This window comes from Diceros bicornis, chromosome 5 (genome assembly GCF_020826845.1).
Source record: "Diceros bicornis minor isolate mBicDic1 chromosome 5, mDicBic1.mat.cur, whole genome shotgun sequence".
NCBI lineage: Eukaryota > Metazoa > Chordata > Mammalia > Perissodactyla > Rhinocerotidae > Diceros > Diceros bicornis.
Window position 1 is genome coordinate 23,007,993 of NC_080744.1, and position 16,544 is coordinate 23,024,536.

The 16,544-nt window shown below is 48.8% G+C and overlaps 2 protein-coding genes across 3 annotated transcripts; both read left to right on the forward strand.

Moving 5' to 3' along the window:
- Positions 1-999: 999 nt before the first annotated feature.
- On the forward strand, positions 1,000-4,613 carry LOC131405709 (granzyme B-like). Of its 2 annotated transcripts, XM_058540809.1 has the most exons (5): positions 1,000-1,406; positions 2,454-2,601; positions 3,135-3,270; positions 3,477-3,737; positions 4,395-4,613. In XM_058540809.1, exons 1-5 carry the CDS (start codon positions 1,349-1,351, stop codon positions 4,536-4,538), a joined length of 747 nt encoding a protein of 248 aa, XP_058396792.1. In that variant the 5' UTR covers positions 1,000-1,348; the 3' UTR covers positions 4,539-4,613. The 2 variants fall into 2 exon arrangements, with proteins under 2 accessions (XP_058396792.1, XP_058396793.1); XM_058540810.1 differs by lacking the exon at positions 2,454-2,601.
- Positions 4,614-11,715: 7,102 nt separating this feature from the next.
- Positions 11,716-16,113, forward strand: LOC131405270 (mast cell protease 8-like). Its single transcript, XM_058540353.1, has 7 exons — positions 11,716-11,801; positions 12,240-12,264; positions 12,374-12,422; positions 14,197-14,347; positions 14,865-15,000; positions 15,230-15,484; positions 15,943-16,113. The coding sequence occupies exons 1-7, from the start codon at positions 11,716-11,718 to the stop codon at positions 16,111-16,113; spliced, it is 873 nt and encodes a 290-aa protein (XP_058396336.1).
- The last annotated feature ends 431 nt before the right edge of the window (positions 16,114-16,544 follow it).

The window sequence follows — 16,544 nt, forward strand, 5'->3', positions numbered from 1 at the left end:
AGAAAAGTAATTTTATATTTAAAATGTCTACTTCAGGGCAATCTAAGTTCAAAAAAGTATAAGTTTGGTAAATGTACTTGGTTTGATAAGCAGGATATTTACACTGGATTTCTGTATTTTGATACAGAATATTCCTCATAGAAAAATTGTAAAGTACAGAAAATTTAAGATGGAAACTGAAGTCAGCAGACTCTAACCACTCCGAGATACTTAGTTGTCCTTTGAACAGGATTGGGCTTGGGCTGTTTAGAAACAACGGTTCTTCACTTCCATTGTAGTGAGATCATCAGCAGAGCTTCTTTAGCAAATGTGAGTCTAATATGTGCCAGGCCGGCTCTAGCAGAAGTGTGGCTCTCTGGACAGAGGACAGAGAACACTGAAAGGACAATCACTGGTCTTTGGTTGCCCAGCATGCTTTCCCACTTCACATGGTACCTGCAATTTACTCATCTGAATTTCCTTTGGGGAACCAGACCTTTCCCAGTCTTAGTTCCTGTGCTTTGGGTGGGACCGACTCCAGCCCACCCAAAGTAGGAATGACCTAGGCTTAAGTCAATCAGTGGATTCAATTCCTAGGGTCACAATGATTTGTTAATTTAGGCCAATAAAGGTCAGGTTCAGGACTTTTCTTAAAAACATTGACAAGAGAGATGGACTCTATCACACTGAGTGTTTGTAATTTAAAAAGGGATGTTAAAAAACCCCTAGGAAGGAAGCTGTGAGGATGAATGGGTTGCTATATGGAATGGGTAGATGGTGGCCATTCTCTGTTCCCATATTGTGCATTCTTCTACCATGGCCCTTCCCATACTGCGTTCTGGTCACCGATGTTTCTGTCTCCTCCACGAGACAGTCAACTCTCTATGGGAGGGAGACACATCTCCAGTGTGCTTAGTCGTAGCACAGAGAAGGGCCCAGACACACATCTGCTAAAGAAATTATCCGGATGGACTTAGCAACAAGGAAATTAGGCATTGGTGGTTCTATCACTGAGGACTCAGCTTTCGGGGGCTCCAACACCTCTACTGGTCGATACCACAGCCCACAGTCTCTACCTTGTACCTTTGGGTTCCTGCTCTGGGCTGGAACAAGTGGTCTGCACTGAGTCATCCACTGTGGGCACTGATGTGGTCACCACATGATTCTCACACAACCACCCAGAGGACGTCATCAGGCAGAGAAGGCGGGGGCAGGGAAGGTTTCGTGGAAAGCCACCTATGATGAAGCACCACACAACCCTAGGGGCACCTGAGGTCACTGAGCCCACCTGCACCTCCTTCCTCTCCTGGGGGCTATAAGAGAGCAAGGAGAATGTACCAGCAGCTCCCACCTGGTCACCGTCCCTGGAATGATGCAGCCTCTCCTGCTCCTGCTGGCCTTTTTACTGCCCCCCAGGGCAAAGGCAGGTGAGTGACCATCCCCCACACTCAGAGACCACATCCCATCCCACAGGGGCCCAGATCTCCTGCCCCTTCTGCCCATTCCTGACCCATCTATTAGCAGCAACGCTCTGAATCCCACCTCAGACCCCTGAGTATGATGCTGGGTAAGCTACCAGCAGGAATGACAGGGCAGAAGGCTGTTCTGAAGAAGAGCCAGTAGGTGCTATTCTGTCCCCAGGCCCTACGTTTGCCATCTGGAAAGTGAAATTTACCTAGAAGTGCATGGCAGAGTGAGGGAAACTGGAAAAGAGAAAATAATAAATCCCCCTGCAGAGGGCAGAGTGGGCCTGGCTTCCCTGTCGGGGATGAGACAGATGCTACCCTCTGCGTCCACTCAGGAGAGAAGCTCAGAGCTCAGCAGAACCCGGAGCTGGTGGGACCACTGTTCTCAGAGGACTGCTGGTGCCGTGCTCAGTCCCAAGGCCCCTCTGTCCCTTCTCCAACTCTGCTTTTCTTCCCAGGCCTGTAGCAGCTCCCCTCTTTCAAGGATGGAGCCATTGTTCGGCAAACTCCAACTTCTCTGCTTTCCAGAAGCCCACCAGCACTGGCCCTACCAGCCCTCATCCAGAGGCCCATGGGGGGCCATTCCTTCATGCAGCCAACAGACACTTCTTAGGCACTCACTACCTGTGAGGCCCTAAGAAACAGGCTATGACAACATCTAGATCCTAAACTTAAGTCCTGGCCACTGGCAAGCAGCACTATCCTTAGATGGGGGCCTTAGAAATGCACGGGAAATAAAGCAAAATCAGGAGAGGAATTTTCAGGAGCCTCTAGGACTTCGCTGTCTCTAAGACAAGATGCTCACTTCCAATTATCTATGGAGGACAGATTCACAGACTGAGCCTGCTCCTCTTCCCCTTTCTGGAGGAGGAAGTTGAGGCTCCTCCCAGCCCTTCCCAACTCCAGACCATCCTGGGCTCCCAGATGCACAGAAGTCCTGAGCCATCCAGCCGACACGTGCCTTGTGGACTCTCTGAGTGCACACAAGCAGATCAGACTTTCCTTCAGGGCAGATCATCGGGGGACACGAGACCAAGCCCCACTCCCGCCCCTACATGGCTTTCGTTCAGTTTCTGGCGAATGAGAGACAGTACAGGTGTGGCGGTGTCCTTGTGCGAAAGGACTTTGTTCTGACAGCTGCTCACTGCTGGGGAAGGTGAGGGGCTGCAGACACTGAAGACTCCTGAGACCCCCACAGGGACCCCTGTTCTCTGCCCAAGGGCTGCAGCCTAGGGGAGCTGACCCCCCGGCTCAGGGTAACTCAAGGCATGAGAGCTCATCAGAAGAGCCATATGAGAGCACGACTGGGGGATGGAAAGTGAGAAATAGGACAGGTAAGCTTTGGGGTCAGAGGTCCAAGGTGAGAGCTAGTGGCCCACTTGAGAAGAGAGACCACACTGGCCAAATAAAGCAGCTATGGAGGATGAAAGCCTGCATGAGGGTCAAAATGCAAACTCACAGTATTTCACAAAATTGCCTGAGGGCAAGAGAAAGCTTCCAGAAGCCCTACCCTCAGTGTCATTGAGAAGTACAGAGCACAGAGCCATTCAGCACCCAGCCCTCATGTTACCTCAATTTCCCCTAGCTGCAGCCCTGCCCTGTCCCAGTTGTCACCTGCCCTTCATGGGTCTTGGGCTGGATCTCCTGTGACACCACACTCCCTGCATTCCCACTCTGCTTTCTGTGCAGCTCAATCGATGTCACCCTGGGGGCCCACAACATCCAGGAGCAGGAGAAGACTCAGCAGGCCATCCCTGTGAGCAAAGCCATCCGCCATCAGGACTACAATTCTAAGAATTTCTCCAACGACATCATGTTACTAAAGGTAAGGAAACATCTCTCCTGCTCTTGCTCTCCTGGGTCCAGATGGTTTCCCCTCCCATTGCAACCTGTCCCATCTCTCCTTCCCGTCCTGGCCACCTGACTAGTCCCAAGTGGCTCAGAGGAGAGGGAAGACAGTGCAGCCCCATCGTGGTATCCAGACCCAGGAGGCCATTGGCTGAGCTGGACTTTCTTGCCTCTTCCCATCAGCTGGCGAGAGAGGCCAACCAGACTGCAGAGGTGAGGCCCCTCAGCCTGCCCAGGGGCAAGGCCCAGGTGAGGCCCGGACAGGTGTGCAGTGTGGCCGGCTGGGGGCAAGTCTATCAGAAGGGCCCATACTCAGACACACTGCAGGAGGTGGAGTTGACCATACAGAAGGACCAGGAGTGCGAATCTCACTTACGCAATTATTACAACAGTACCATTCAGCTGTGCGCGGGGGACCCGAAGGAAAAGAAGTCTTCCTTTAAGGTGAGACAGTGCAACTGCCTAGCTTGGCTCTGAGGAGAGGGCAGTTTTCTGGAGATCTGGGACCTAGAGACCCATAGAGTGCGGTCTCATTCACGCCCTAGACTCTGATCTTTCTCCTGGGAGGAGAAGGGGGGAGCAGCCTGAGTAGGGAGTCACAGGGCTTCTGCGAGCCCCCCAGAGGCCTGTGATGGATCCACACATGGCAGTCCCCCCAGGCGATGAATGTGCAACACTCTGTCCCACGCTGGGCACAGCTGTGAGAAAACTGCTCCCTGCTGTGCAGCAGTTAAAACCAGGTGGCTCCTCAGAGCTGGCACCCATCTTGGCTGATGGGCTCACCCCCCGTGCTGAGTGTCGGCCCCACCTGCCTGCTTCAGTGTCCTTAAACAGCAGATTGAAGCACAGTCCCACAGCACCTTCATAGAGAGAGGATCTGGGACTGGGTGAGGAGACGGAGCCACCACCTGAGTGAAGTGAAACAGTGACAACGTCCAGGGTCAGGACTGGGCAGCTGAGGGGCCCACAGGGGCCGCCCTCCCCTCTGATCTCCCACATGGAGGCCATGCAGGCGGCCTTCTCTGAGAGGGGGTTTGGGACGGCAGGGAGGGCAGGACCAGGAGGAGAACTAGCTCAGTCCTTCCCCCTCTCTGTCCACAGGGGGACTCCGGGGGCCCTCTCCTGTGTAAGAACGTGATCCAGGGCATTGTCTCCTATGGACGAAGTGACGGGTCACCTCCACGGGCCTACACCAAAGTCTCGAGTTTCCTGCCCTGGATAAAGAAAACCATGAAAAGCCTCTAACTGCAGGAACCAGACCATCTTCTCTGAAGCTCACCCAAAATCACACCAGCAACTAAATAAATATCTCTTAGCTGAGTGGGAAGGGCTGGTTTCTTGTTGATTCATTGACCCTCGTTCACAGGCACCAACTCTGTGCTCAGAAGGCCAATGACACAAATCTGCTATTTTCTGCTTCCTCCTCGTCCCCCTCCCACCACCACCTCCCCCAAACCCCACACGAAGCCGTCACCCAGCTCCGTCTTACCCACACGTGTCTCTCCAGGGCCTGCCCTTCTGCCAGGGCTGAGGCTGATCACCAAAGGAAAAAATATGAACCTCTCTGGTCTTGGGGCTCAGGGTGAACTTCTTACCTCCTTCCCGGTGTTATATGGCAGAGAGGAATGGGGATAACACTGTGGGTCCCGGACACCAAGTAGGCACAGCCTGGGCTGCAGCACAAGGGCACAGCTCCCAGCACAGGGGAGGGGAGGGGCTGCCTGAACAGGACGTTTCTCTCCCACAGCCCAGGGAGCTGGCACGGAGTGGGGTGGGCCTCTTGAGAAGCTCTTGTTCTCACCTAGGCCGAGTTTCCTCCCTGCCCTCCTCTGAGCTTGGGGCCCAGCTCAGCCTCCAGTCTCCTGGCTGCCCCTTCTCCATCCCTGCTTACCACTGAGAGTCCTCAGAGTCCACCAACTCCTGTCCTCTCCAGACAACACTGCTCTGAGCTGGCCCCTTCCTCACAGCCCTCCTGCCCTGGACCCGCAGAGCTCCATGTGGTTCCAGCAGGGCCTCCCCACTGACATCCCAGCCCAGCTTGTGCCCTGGCAGAGAGGGCTACAGAGGACCAGGCCTGTGATGGCACCAGGCAGGGCCCATGGAGGACAGGGCAGGTGGGTGTCTATCCAGAACCTATGTCCCCACCTCTCACCTGGCAGGGCCACCTCAACCCCTCACAACCAGCCCAATGTCCCCCCTTGTGCTCAGGGTCCCCCTGCCACCTGGTCACTCGGTAGCCTGAGTCCCTTTCAGCCTGTCCCTCTTAGTCCCTGCTGGCCTCTAGGGTAGACCCCTGCTGGCCACTGAGAGCTGTATCAGCCGTTTGAGTTGGCAGGGGCTGCTCTCCACAGTAGGACTGGAAAGCACAGATTGTCCATCAATCAACAAACACGGGCTGATCAAGGACCTAAGTGCTCGGCCCTGGGGTACACAGTGAACCTAACACAGACTCTGTCATCTAGACCTGAGTGACATTGACAGTGATCTTCACCCAAATCATCTAACTCTCTCTCTGTCCTTCACGTGAGTCCGTGTGGCCTAGATCTATGTGGGAAATCCACAGGAATAAAGTATTTTATTTTTATTGCTGATTACAGGCTGTATGAACGTTATCACATGTGACTCTAGAACAGCACGTATGGGATTTGGAAATGACATTAGTCATTTAGTTTCTAGATGTGAAGTTACTAAGCTCGGTTCACTGGAGCATCCTCTTCACCTAGAGGAGAGGGCAGATGGAGGGGAGGAAGAAGACAGGAAGTGCAGCGTTATGTTCATTTGCTTTAAAAGCAGCAGGTATGAACATCATTGTCCAGATTCAAATGGTAGAAAAAACTATATGATGCATTTGCTTAAAGGCAATTAGAGTCTGACTCTAAACTCCCGTCCAATTGGACCAGCCAGAAACATGATCCCTGTAGTTCCTGCACCTCCTGCCTCCGCAGAATCAAACTAGAACCTGCGAGGCTCCCACAGTCTGGAAAAATGGAGAAAGGCCTCTAGTCTGTAAGCCATCATGGTTACTCTGCATCCATCGTTTCCAAGACCACCCAGACTTTTCGACTTTAGGAGGTTTTTGGCTTGGAGGCCGCACATAGAGTACGTGATTCTTTGCTGAATGAGGATCTCTCTGTGTTGGGTTCACCTTGCCAAACACTCCCAGCCGCCATCTCTCCAAGGTCTTGCCACTAATATGGGGCACTGCCTGGGGGCTGAGCATATGTTCCAGCTCTGGGCTAATGCCCTCCTGCCCCAAATACAAACAGCACTACCCTCTCATGATGAGGGGTAAATACTCTGGGATCGTGTAACACTCCAAGGCACAGCCCTTCCCATCTTGTCGTGCACAAAGCATGCAGCAACCAAGTCTCTTAATGACCGTGGGCACTTACACAAGGGAAGAGCGGTGATGTCACGCAGCTCATGACTTGGAGCCGAAAAAACATCCCTGCTTCTAAGACCTACTAAGAACCTGGCTCCTTGATGGAAAAAGACAAAAAGGAAAATGCAGAAAACAAAACAAAAATAATATTTTAAAAAGGTACCCAGCCACATGCATATTTAATTTAGTTATAACATTGACTTTGAGGAAATGGGTCTGTGGGTAAAGCAAGTCTGAGAATCCCTGTTGTAGGTCTTCATCCTCCTTTGAGAGATGACAGGGAGACAATGTCGCAGGAGGGGGAAGTGACCAACTGAAGGTACCACAGAGTTATGACAGAGCCTGGACTGAGCCCAGGCCTTGACTGCCAGGCCAGTGAGAGGCCTGACATGTTGTCTAACACCCGCCTTGTGCTGACCTCCCGGCATCCCTGAGTAAGAGGTAAGATTCTCTCAGAGGTCAACCAGGAGAGAGAACCTCGGGCTCCTGTGCAGCCACTCTGTGACAACTACTCAAAACATCTTACTCGGTGAGCTGAAGTCTGTTCACGGGCACATGTGGATGGAGGTGGGTAAGGACCCTAAACATGCTGATTCCTTCAAATCTCCTTTGTCTGTGGAAGTGTCACCCTCCCCACCCCTGCCTTCAAGGAAGCAATCCTTCTCTTGCTTAAAAATCTCTGTAATGAAAATTTAAAAATAAAAATAAATAAAATATCTCTGTAATGACCTCAAGGAAATGCCTCTACTCACCAAACCCACTCCCACCACCCCTCCTTCCTTCCAGCCCCACAAGAAGAGTCAGGTCCCAGGATGGCGGGGAGAGAACTGCCAAGCCAGCTCCTGGGGGAGAGAGGCCCAGAGGAATGCGAGATCTTTCTCATCTGTTTGGGAACTTGTCTTGCCATGGCTCTGCCTCCCTCGCCCACCACCATACTTCTGCCGGGCCCCCTCTTTGTGGACCAGAACTCACAGGGTTTATTTCCTGTCTTGGTATCCCACACAACACAGCTTTTGATCAACAAACATATTTCACCACAAAAGAAGTGCAGCAATGGGTTCTGTTTTATCATAGGCCTATTGCTAGATGACATTCCACATCCACAGATGTGAAAGGAAGCTCAGTGAACCTCAGGGAGGACAAAGAAGGCCACGTCTAAGCACATAATAGTCAAAGTGGTGAAAACCAAAGAGAAAGAGAAAAAACTGAGGGGCTGGCCTGGTGGCATAGCAGTAAAGTGGATGCGCTCCACTTCAGTGGGTCGGTGGGTGGTTCGCAGGTTCGGATCCCGGGTGCACTGATTGTCAAGCCATGATGTGGCAGTGTCCCATATAAAATACAGTAAGATGAGCACAGATGTCAGCCCAGGGGCAATCTTCCTCAGCAAAAAGAGGAGGATTGGCATCAGGTGTTAGCTCAGGGCTAATCTTCCTCACACAAAAAAAGAAAAAGCTAACAGTAGACAGAGAGGAAAATATTATTTTGGGAGAAACAACAACAAGAATAACAAAGAGCTCCCTTCAGAAATAATGGAAGTCAGAAGACAGCGAAATGACATTATTAAATGGTAGAAAGTAAACAAGAAATAAGTAACCTATTTCTGGAGTTCTAGTCCAGTGAAAATACTGTTCAAAAATGAACACAAAATAAAGACATTTTCAGAAAAACAAAGATAAGAAAATTAGTTGCCGTCAGACCTGAGCAGCAAGAAATACTAAAAGATGTTCTGCAGGCTGAAAGATGATCCCGATTGTGGGCAGGAAGGAAAAAAGAAAAAGAAAATGTAAATCCTGACTAAATTTAAAAGACTTTATATAAATTTCTTTCAAAGAGTAACGACTATTCAAGACAAAAAATGTTTTAGGGTTTATGACACATTTTGGTAAAATGTATGACAAAAATAACTCAAAGGCTGGGAGGAAGGATAAACGGAAATACATCATTACAAAGTTCTTACATGAAGTGGTATAACGTTAATTCAAAGTAGACTGTGATATGTGAAGGAGGCATATTGTAATCCTAGAGTAACCACTACAATAATACATAGAGATATGACTAAAAGCCAATCGAATAGCAATATGATATTCTCCAAACTACCCTATCAGTAATTGCATTAAATGTAAGCAGAATAAACACTCCAACTACAGGGCAGAGATTGTCAGTCTGGATAAAAAATGCAAGACTCAATTTTGTGCTGTGTATAAGAGACACTCTTAAATATAAGGACATGGAAAGGATGAAAGTTAAATGGCAGAAAAAGAAGATATATCCTGCAACACCAATCAAAAGAAAATAGCCTTGCCCATGGAGTGTCCTGATTAACTTTAGAATTTTTGGCCAACTGTGAGATGAGACAGAGTGTCTCAGTAGAATTTTTATTTCCATCTTTCTATATTTTATTTCCATTTCTCTTAATATGAGTGAACATGAGACTCTTTCTATTATTTTTTAAATATATTTTACTGTGAACGATCAGGTCTTTCGCCCATTCTTCTATCAGGTTTTTGGTCTTTTTCTTCTGGATTTTCAGATTTCTTTATATATCAGATAGATTAGCTCTTTAATTGTGATATATGTTGCAATAGTTTTTTCCAAGTTTTCTGTCTGTATTTTCATTTTGCTTACACTGTTTTTAGACATACAAACTTTAAACAATTGTTTTTTTACATATGAAAGTTTATTTATCAATCTTTTCTTTTCACGTTTCTGGATTTAGTGTCGCCGCTAGAAGGGCTTTCCCCTTTCTAAGTTTATAAAGGAATTTACCATGTTAATTTCTAGTGCCTGTATGGTATTATTTTGTATCTTTGAGTCTCTTATCTATTTGCAGTTTATTCTAGTGGTTTATGGGAAATATGACTCCAACTTAATCTCTTAAGAAATCCCTATCTAGTTCTTCCAACATTATTCATTAAAAAGTCCATCATTTCCCTAATGATTTGAAATGCCACCTTATTATAAACTACATATCCATGTGTGTTTGGGAATGTTTTTGAATTTTCTATTCTGTTTCATTGGTCTCTCTGTCTATTCATGAGTCAGTGCCACACTGTTTTCAGGAAAGACGTTTTATAAGATGTTTTTAATATCTGATAAGATTACTCCCCTCCCTTACTAGTAGTTTTTTTCTTTCTGTCATAATTTTCCTAGCTAATCTTCCTTGCTTATTTTCCACAGAAACTTCATAAATTGTCTAGAACTTGTGTAACACTAGAAAAAGAATTGGTATTCTCATCGGAATCACAGTAAATTTATATATTAGTTTGGGGAGAAATTACATCTTTTTGGTGTAGAGCCATCCTATCTGAGAATTAAGACTAATTTTCTATTTCTCAAGTCTATTTTTGTGTATTTAGGAGTATTCAAAAATTTTCCTCAAATTGGTTTTTCACAATTCTGGTTGAGTTTTTCCTAGCATCTTGTGTTTTTGTTGCTACTATGACAGACTTTCTTTTCAATTACATCTTCAAACTGATGGCTTGTTGTTTATATGAAAGCTATGGATTTCCTTCTAATTTTAAAACCTCCTCAAGCTTACAGAAAAGTTGCAGGTACAATACAAAGAATTCTTTTGTTTTCTTGAGCCATTTGAGAGTCAAGTTACTGACCTGGTGCTCCATCACTTCCCAAATACTTCAGTGTGTAATTCCTACAAACAAAGACGCTCTTACAAGACCACAACCCAACAATCAAACCCTGGAAATCAACATCAATGCCATGTAATCTTTATACATCTAATCATTAGCCTTAATAAGTTTATTTATTTGATTAATCCCCACAGAGATTTATATAACAAATCTCCCACATCCCCATCTTCCCCAAGTGGGTCTCCTCCTTCCCCCAAGCAGACTCTGGGATTCCAGACTGGCACACCCTTCATGCCAATGCCCACCTCACCCTAATCAGCCTGCTCTGACAAATAGTACCAGACTGCACCCCTGTAGAGGCCTCTGTCCCTCACTTGAGCTCTGATACCACCTACTAGGCCAGCCCCTTGTCTGAACACCCTCCTCACCCACTTTGGGTGTCTGCTCCTTGGACTGGGCTGCCATCCTCACTTGACATATATTCTGACACCCCAAGTCACGCTGCCCAGTGCACGGTCTTGAGACAATGTGGGGTGAGGAGAGTGTCCACACAGGAGGGAGGCCTGGAGTGGGCACCGTCCTCACTCCTCATGGGCATGGCTTGGACACCTCGCTCTGGCTCACTGTGGCTCCCCTGCCAGACTCACCATTGACACTGTGCTTTGTTTCTTTAACTAAGGTTCTATTGCTTTTTAAGAGAATTGGGAACAAGATGTTTAGAGCCAACAATATTTTCACTTCCATGACTCTCTCCTCTTTTTCCATTATGGGGAAGCGATCAGCATAACTTGTTTAGCAAATGGTACCAGGACATCAGAAATGTACCTCTCTGGGCAGTGCTGTGAGAATACTGCTTTGGCTCCCTGGCATCCATTCCCACTTCATGTGGTATCAGTAATTCACTAAGGAGAATCACTTTGGGGAAAACCAACCCTCTTCCATTCTCAGGACACGTGGTGTGGACAGAGCAGACTCCCACTGATCAAAGGCTACCACCTAGGCTTAGAGAGATCAGTGATCTCAACCCCTCTGACCGACTCTACAGGCACCTAAAGCAGTGTGGCCGACTGTGCTTTGCTATGACTGCCCCTGTGTATCTCCCATCCCACAGGCTCTTCTTACAGGACTGCAACACAACTCCCACTAAAAGGCTGGGTCTGTGCCCTTTCCTTTTTAATCAGGGTGGGGGCTTTTGTTGGCTCAAGCAGTGGAAGATGGTAGAATGGATGCCATATGACTTCAAAGTCTAGGTAATAAAAAAAAACACAGCTTCTGCCTGGCTCGCTTTCTGGGGTATGCTCACTCTGGGGAAGCCAATCATCCTGTGGCGAGGAAGGCCCAACAATCCCGTGTGCAGAGACTACTTGAGAGGCCCTCATGGAGAGGAACTGATGTGCCTAGGGGACAGCCAGCACCAACCACCGGGCGTGTGTGAGTGACCCTTCAGGTGATCATGGCCTCCAGGCATCAAGCCTCCCCTGACACCAAGGGGATCAGCAGGGAGCTCTCCACACTAAGCCTGGACCAAAATGCAGATTTGTGGGCAAAACCAATGTCATTATTTTTTGAACCACTCGGCTCTTTAGTAACTGGAACAAGCCCTCTTCAGCATTACTCCCACACTATTCTGTCCATCCATCTGACCAGGGCCCTCACCACCCTTGTCTGATCACTGATGGTTTTGTCTCCTCCACAAGAAGTGAGGACCTTCTTCTCAACATCCCCAACTCTCACACAGAAGGGGGCCCCAATAAATGATCATCCTGATGGTCCAAAGTGAGCCAAGGAAAGGAGGGCGTTCTTGGATCCATCATCGTAAGACTCAGGGTGCTGGGGCTCAGGGACCCACTACGCGCTGACCAACATCTCCAACCGCCCCACCTGTAGCCTGCACCCCTGTTTTCTGTGGGTGTGGTCAACACAGAGACAAGAGCTACGAGTGCTTATGTGGAGACTGGTAAGTTCTTGTCCCCTCAGGCCCGAGGACTCCATCAGACAGCGGGTGAGGCATTCAGAGAGAGCCTTATGTGATAAAGGCCACACTTAGAGTGAGAAGACAAGGAGGAAGCACCGGTAGCTCTGACCTGGGCAGCTTTCCTGGGGAGTTGTAGCCGCTGCTGCTCCTGGTGGCCTTTCTTCTGTCCCCCAGGGGCGAAGCAGGTGAGTGACTGTCCCCTCAACAGAGGGGACATCCCACACTGTTACAGCTCTGCCCAGATGCAGTTATACCAAAAAAAAACACAACTATTGGGCTATCAAATAAATGAAGCTCTACAAAGAGTAGGATTGGATATGTGCATGCTATTTCAGGAAGCAGACAGTTGCCTAATCACAAATTCAAGGCATGGTGGGGTCATATTCATGCTCTTGGAAGATCTCACCTGGGATAAAGGGACACCATTTCTGGCTAATGCCAAAGCCCCTGACACACTCTTCTTCTATTCAAAGAGTCCAGGATTTTCTCCTGGTGAACATAGGCATGCTATCAACAGCCTAAGAATGTGGTTCTTCCAAAGCCCTCACCACATGGCCCTTTCTGTGTGAGGGGAAGGATATGACGAAAGCTCTTATCTTGAGAATCAATAGAACTAGGAGGAAATTGGTGGTCACTGAGCCTGCCCCTTCTTCCTTCACCTTTATGATTGAGAAGCTTGGAAGGAGAAAGCACACACCTCTTCAGACCAGATCAGCCTTTCAGAAAAGATGCTGCTGCTTCTGTTGTTGTTGACCAATCTCCTACCCTCCAGGGCTAAAGGAGGTAAGTGCACATGTCGATCCTCAGAGGCCTGGCTTCTTCCAACAGTGACACTTCCACAGTGTCCCATTGAGGCTATCACTATGATCCTGCCTTGCTTCAGTCTATTCTCAGAAATTTGCAAAACCCTAGATCTGTTGCTGATTATGCAGTGTGGAGAAATTATAGAAAATAAAGCTATTGCCCAAGAGACATGGATCCCTTCCATGGATCCCATTCCTGTCACCTGGGAAGTGACTTACTATTAGGATAGCACATGATCCTGGTGGAGGGGAAAGCTGAAAATGGGGGATATAACTTCCCATTCTCCAGAGCTAAGAGTGGTTATCCATCCCAGGAGCTAACAATTGGATCCAGAATGAAGCAACTGTCTTATACTCAGGTTCCTAGATGTCTCCCTCCCAGTCCCCACTCTCTTGAGTTACTCAGCTGTACCAGGGCAGATACCCAGAACCTGACTGAGCCATCAGAGTGTTCCCTGCCACTGCTCCCACAGCCCTAGTGGAGACTGGCTCCCACCCAGGGCCCCTCTGCCCCATTTCCTCATCTCACTCTGATTTCCCAGGCTTTGTATCTGCCCTCTTTGTCCTGAGAGCTCAATGTCTCAGAAATATAAATCTGTTCTGGAGTTCAGATTAGGACTGCTCCTCCCCAGATGCCTACCAAGTAGATTTGAGGAATACTTGTTCATGTACCTAACAAGCATTTGCGGGGTATGTACTATGTGCCTGACCCAGGATGGGAGAGAGAGAAGCCAGAGTACTCTGCTCCATGAGCTCATAATGCTCAGGTCTCAGACCAGACCCATCCTGGAAGTAAGCAGGACACAGGGGCTCTGAGAAGCTTGGGACAAAGAAGCAGCCAGGGTACGTCAGAGAGAGTAATTTCCAGGTCTCCTAGCACAGTGCCCTTAACAAGTATATGAAGTGTGTTTGATCCAGAGCAAGGGCTGAGCTCGTCATCTCCTCAGGAGGAAACTGAGAACAAAGCCAGGAGAGACGGCATGCTGCAAGCCCACCATGCTGCCCACTGAAGCCTGCAGCCCCACCTTACTGTGTTGGGGCCCTGAAGACACTACAACCACCCCAGCGTCTGAACATCCTATGGGTTTAGACCACCCTGCAGTGCCGGTCCTCTCTTTTCATGAACACAGAGATCCAGGGCAATTTTCTCTTTCAGGGGAGATCATATGGGGCAGAGAGGCCAGACCACACTCCCGGCCCTACATGGCATTTGTACATTCCAACAGTGGCAAAGAAGTCAGGAAGAGTTGTGGAGGGTTCTTGGTACGGGACAACTTCGTGCTGACAGCCGCTCACTGTACTGGAAGGTAAGGAGCACCTTGTCTTTTGGACCAAATGAGCACTTTGTCTGATCAAAGCAAATTTGAGGACTGTTCATTCACGTACCTAACAAGAATTTGTGGGGTATGTATGTACTCCACGTATGTGTACTCCACTCACTATGTACTCCACAATGAGTCCAAGGACTCATTGGACCAAATGAGTCCTTGTCTTCCTGGGAATGCCTAGTACCGTCCCAGGGCCTGTAACTCAGGCAGGTCCTTGAGCACACAGACCAATGACTAATTAAAGAGCCATCTGATCTGCTGAGGCCAGGACAAAGTGGGAAAAAGGTATAGAGCATATGGACAGAGAACTGGGTGGCAGGCAGGCTGCTGAAGAACTAGGCTGGGTCACTGCTGCACAGCAAAGAAAGGCCACACTGCCCACTTTTCCCTTCCTCCCTATCTGACTCAGCTGCAGGTGTGTAGGCTGCAACTTCAACCTGCCTTTCAGAGACTGAGTGTAGCTCCTGTGACTTACCAAATCCCACTTTCTTTATAGAGAAATAACAGTCACCCTGGGAGCTCACAATATCAGCAAAGCGGAAAACAGCCAGCAGATCATTCCTGTGCTCAAAGCCTTCCCTCACAAGGATTATAATAATAATTCCAAGTTCAACGACATCATGCTACTGAAGGTACCGTCTTGCTGACTTTCAGGTGCACGCACACAGGTTACAAGGAAGCATACAGCTCATTCAGGGTCTCAGTCCCCTCCTCTCCTCCAGCCTGTCTGCTCTGCCTGGGTGAATGTAATAGAAGGGGGCTTGGGAGACACCAGGCAGGGACTACAGGCACCCTCACCCCTGGCTCTGAGCCCAGATGGAGGGCGTGACCTGAACTGCCATCTCTCACTTTTCTGACCAGCTGCGAGATAAGGCTCAACTCAACTGGGCTGTGAAAACCATCGCTCTGCCACGGAGCCAGGACTGGGTAAGGCCAGGGCAGGTGTGCAGCGTGGCAGGCTGGGGAAGACTGGAAAGTGGCAAAAAGCCAACCACACTCCAGGAGGTGGATCTGGAAGTGCAGAATGAACAGAAGTGCAAGGACATCTTCAAAAACTACAACAACTGCATCCAGCTGTGCGTGGGGAACCCTAAGGACAAGAAGGCCACTGCACGTGTAAGGAGACAAGCGTCTTCCCAGCGTTGCCCCAGGGACAAAGTGATGCTGGAGTGACATGGCCATGTCTTCTCCCACCCCACAGCCAATGGTGGACCAGAGTCCACTTATGGGAGGAGGCTTCCTATTCCGAGCATGTGGGGCCCAGGCATCTCCCTCAAGCCAATCTCTTGGCCTTTGTCCATTGGACAACAGGAGGAGGGCCTGGGACTGGGTTGAGCTGGAGAGAGAACACAGCCAGGACACAGGTTCATGGTGCAGGTAGATCACAGAGGATCCACCTACCCCCCCCCCCCCCACCGATACTCACAGCCTAAGTGAATGATGACCACTCAGCCACTACCCCTTTGAACAGCTGGGCCCTGAGAGGATGGCAGGAGAGGACCAGGGAGAAAATGAAGCTGAGAAGGGGGGAACCAGAGGGGTCTGACTGAGACTTGTCCATTCTCTATCCACAGGGGGATTCTGGAGGCCCTCTCGTGTGTAACAATGTGGCCCAGGGCATTGTCTCCTTTGGAAAAACGAGTGGGAAACCTCCACGTGTCTTCACCAGGATCTCAAGCTTTCTGCCCTGGATAAAAAGAACACTTCAGGCTGCAGGGACCAGACTGAGGCGCCCCCAGGATTGATCTGTCAATCTTCTTGGGCAGAGGCCAGAAGTGGACTGGGCAGAGGGGGGTGGAGGGGAGGCTGTCAGGGACTTAATAAACTTCCATCTCTAGAGGGAAAATCAATGATTCCTCCTTTATTCATCAAAATGTCCTATAGCCTATAGATTATTGAGCATTTTTTCCTTCTATTTTTTAATAATCTCATTTTATATAAGAATGGATTCAGAAAAGTAATCTCATTTTTAGAACATCCACCTTAGAGAAGGCTAGACTGGAAAGAAGTGATTTGCTGAATGTTTGCCATTAATGAGTGTGCTTCAACTATGGGAAAATGTATGTTGGGTAGAAAAGTAATACATATTCATCATGGAAAGATAGTTAGGGGCAAAATATATCAGTAAGAACATTAAAATTCCTGAGAATTCCACCGTCCAGAGATCATCACCGTT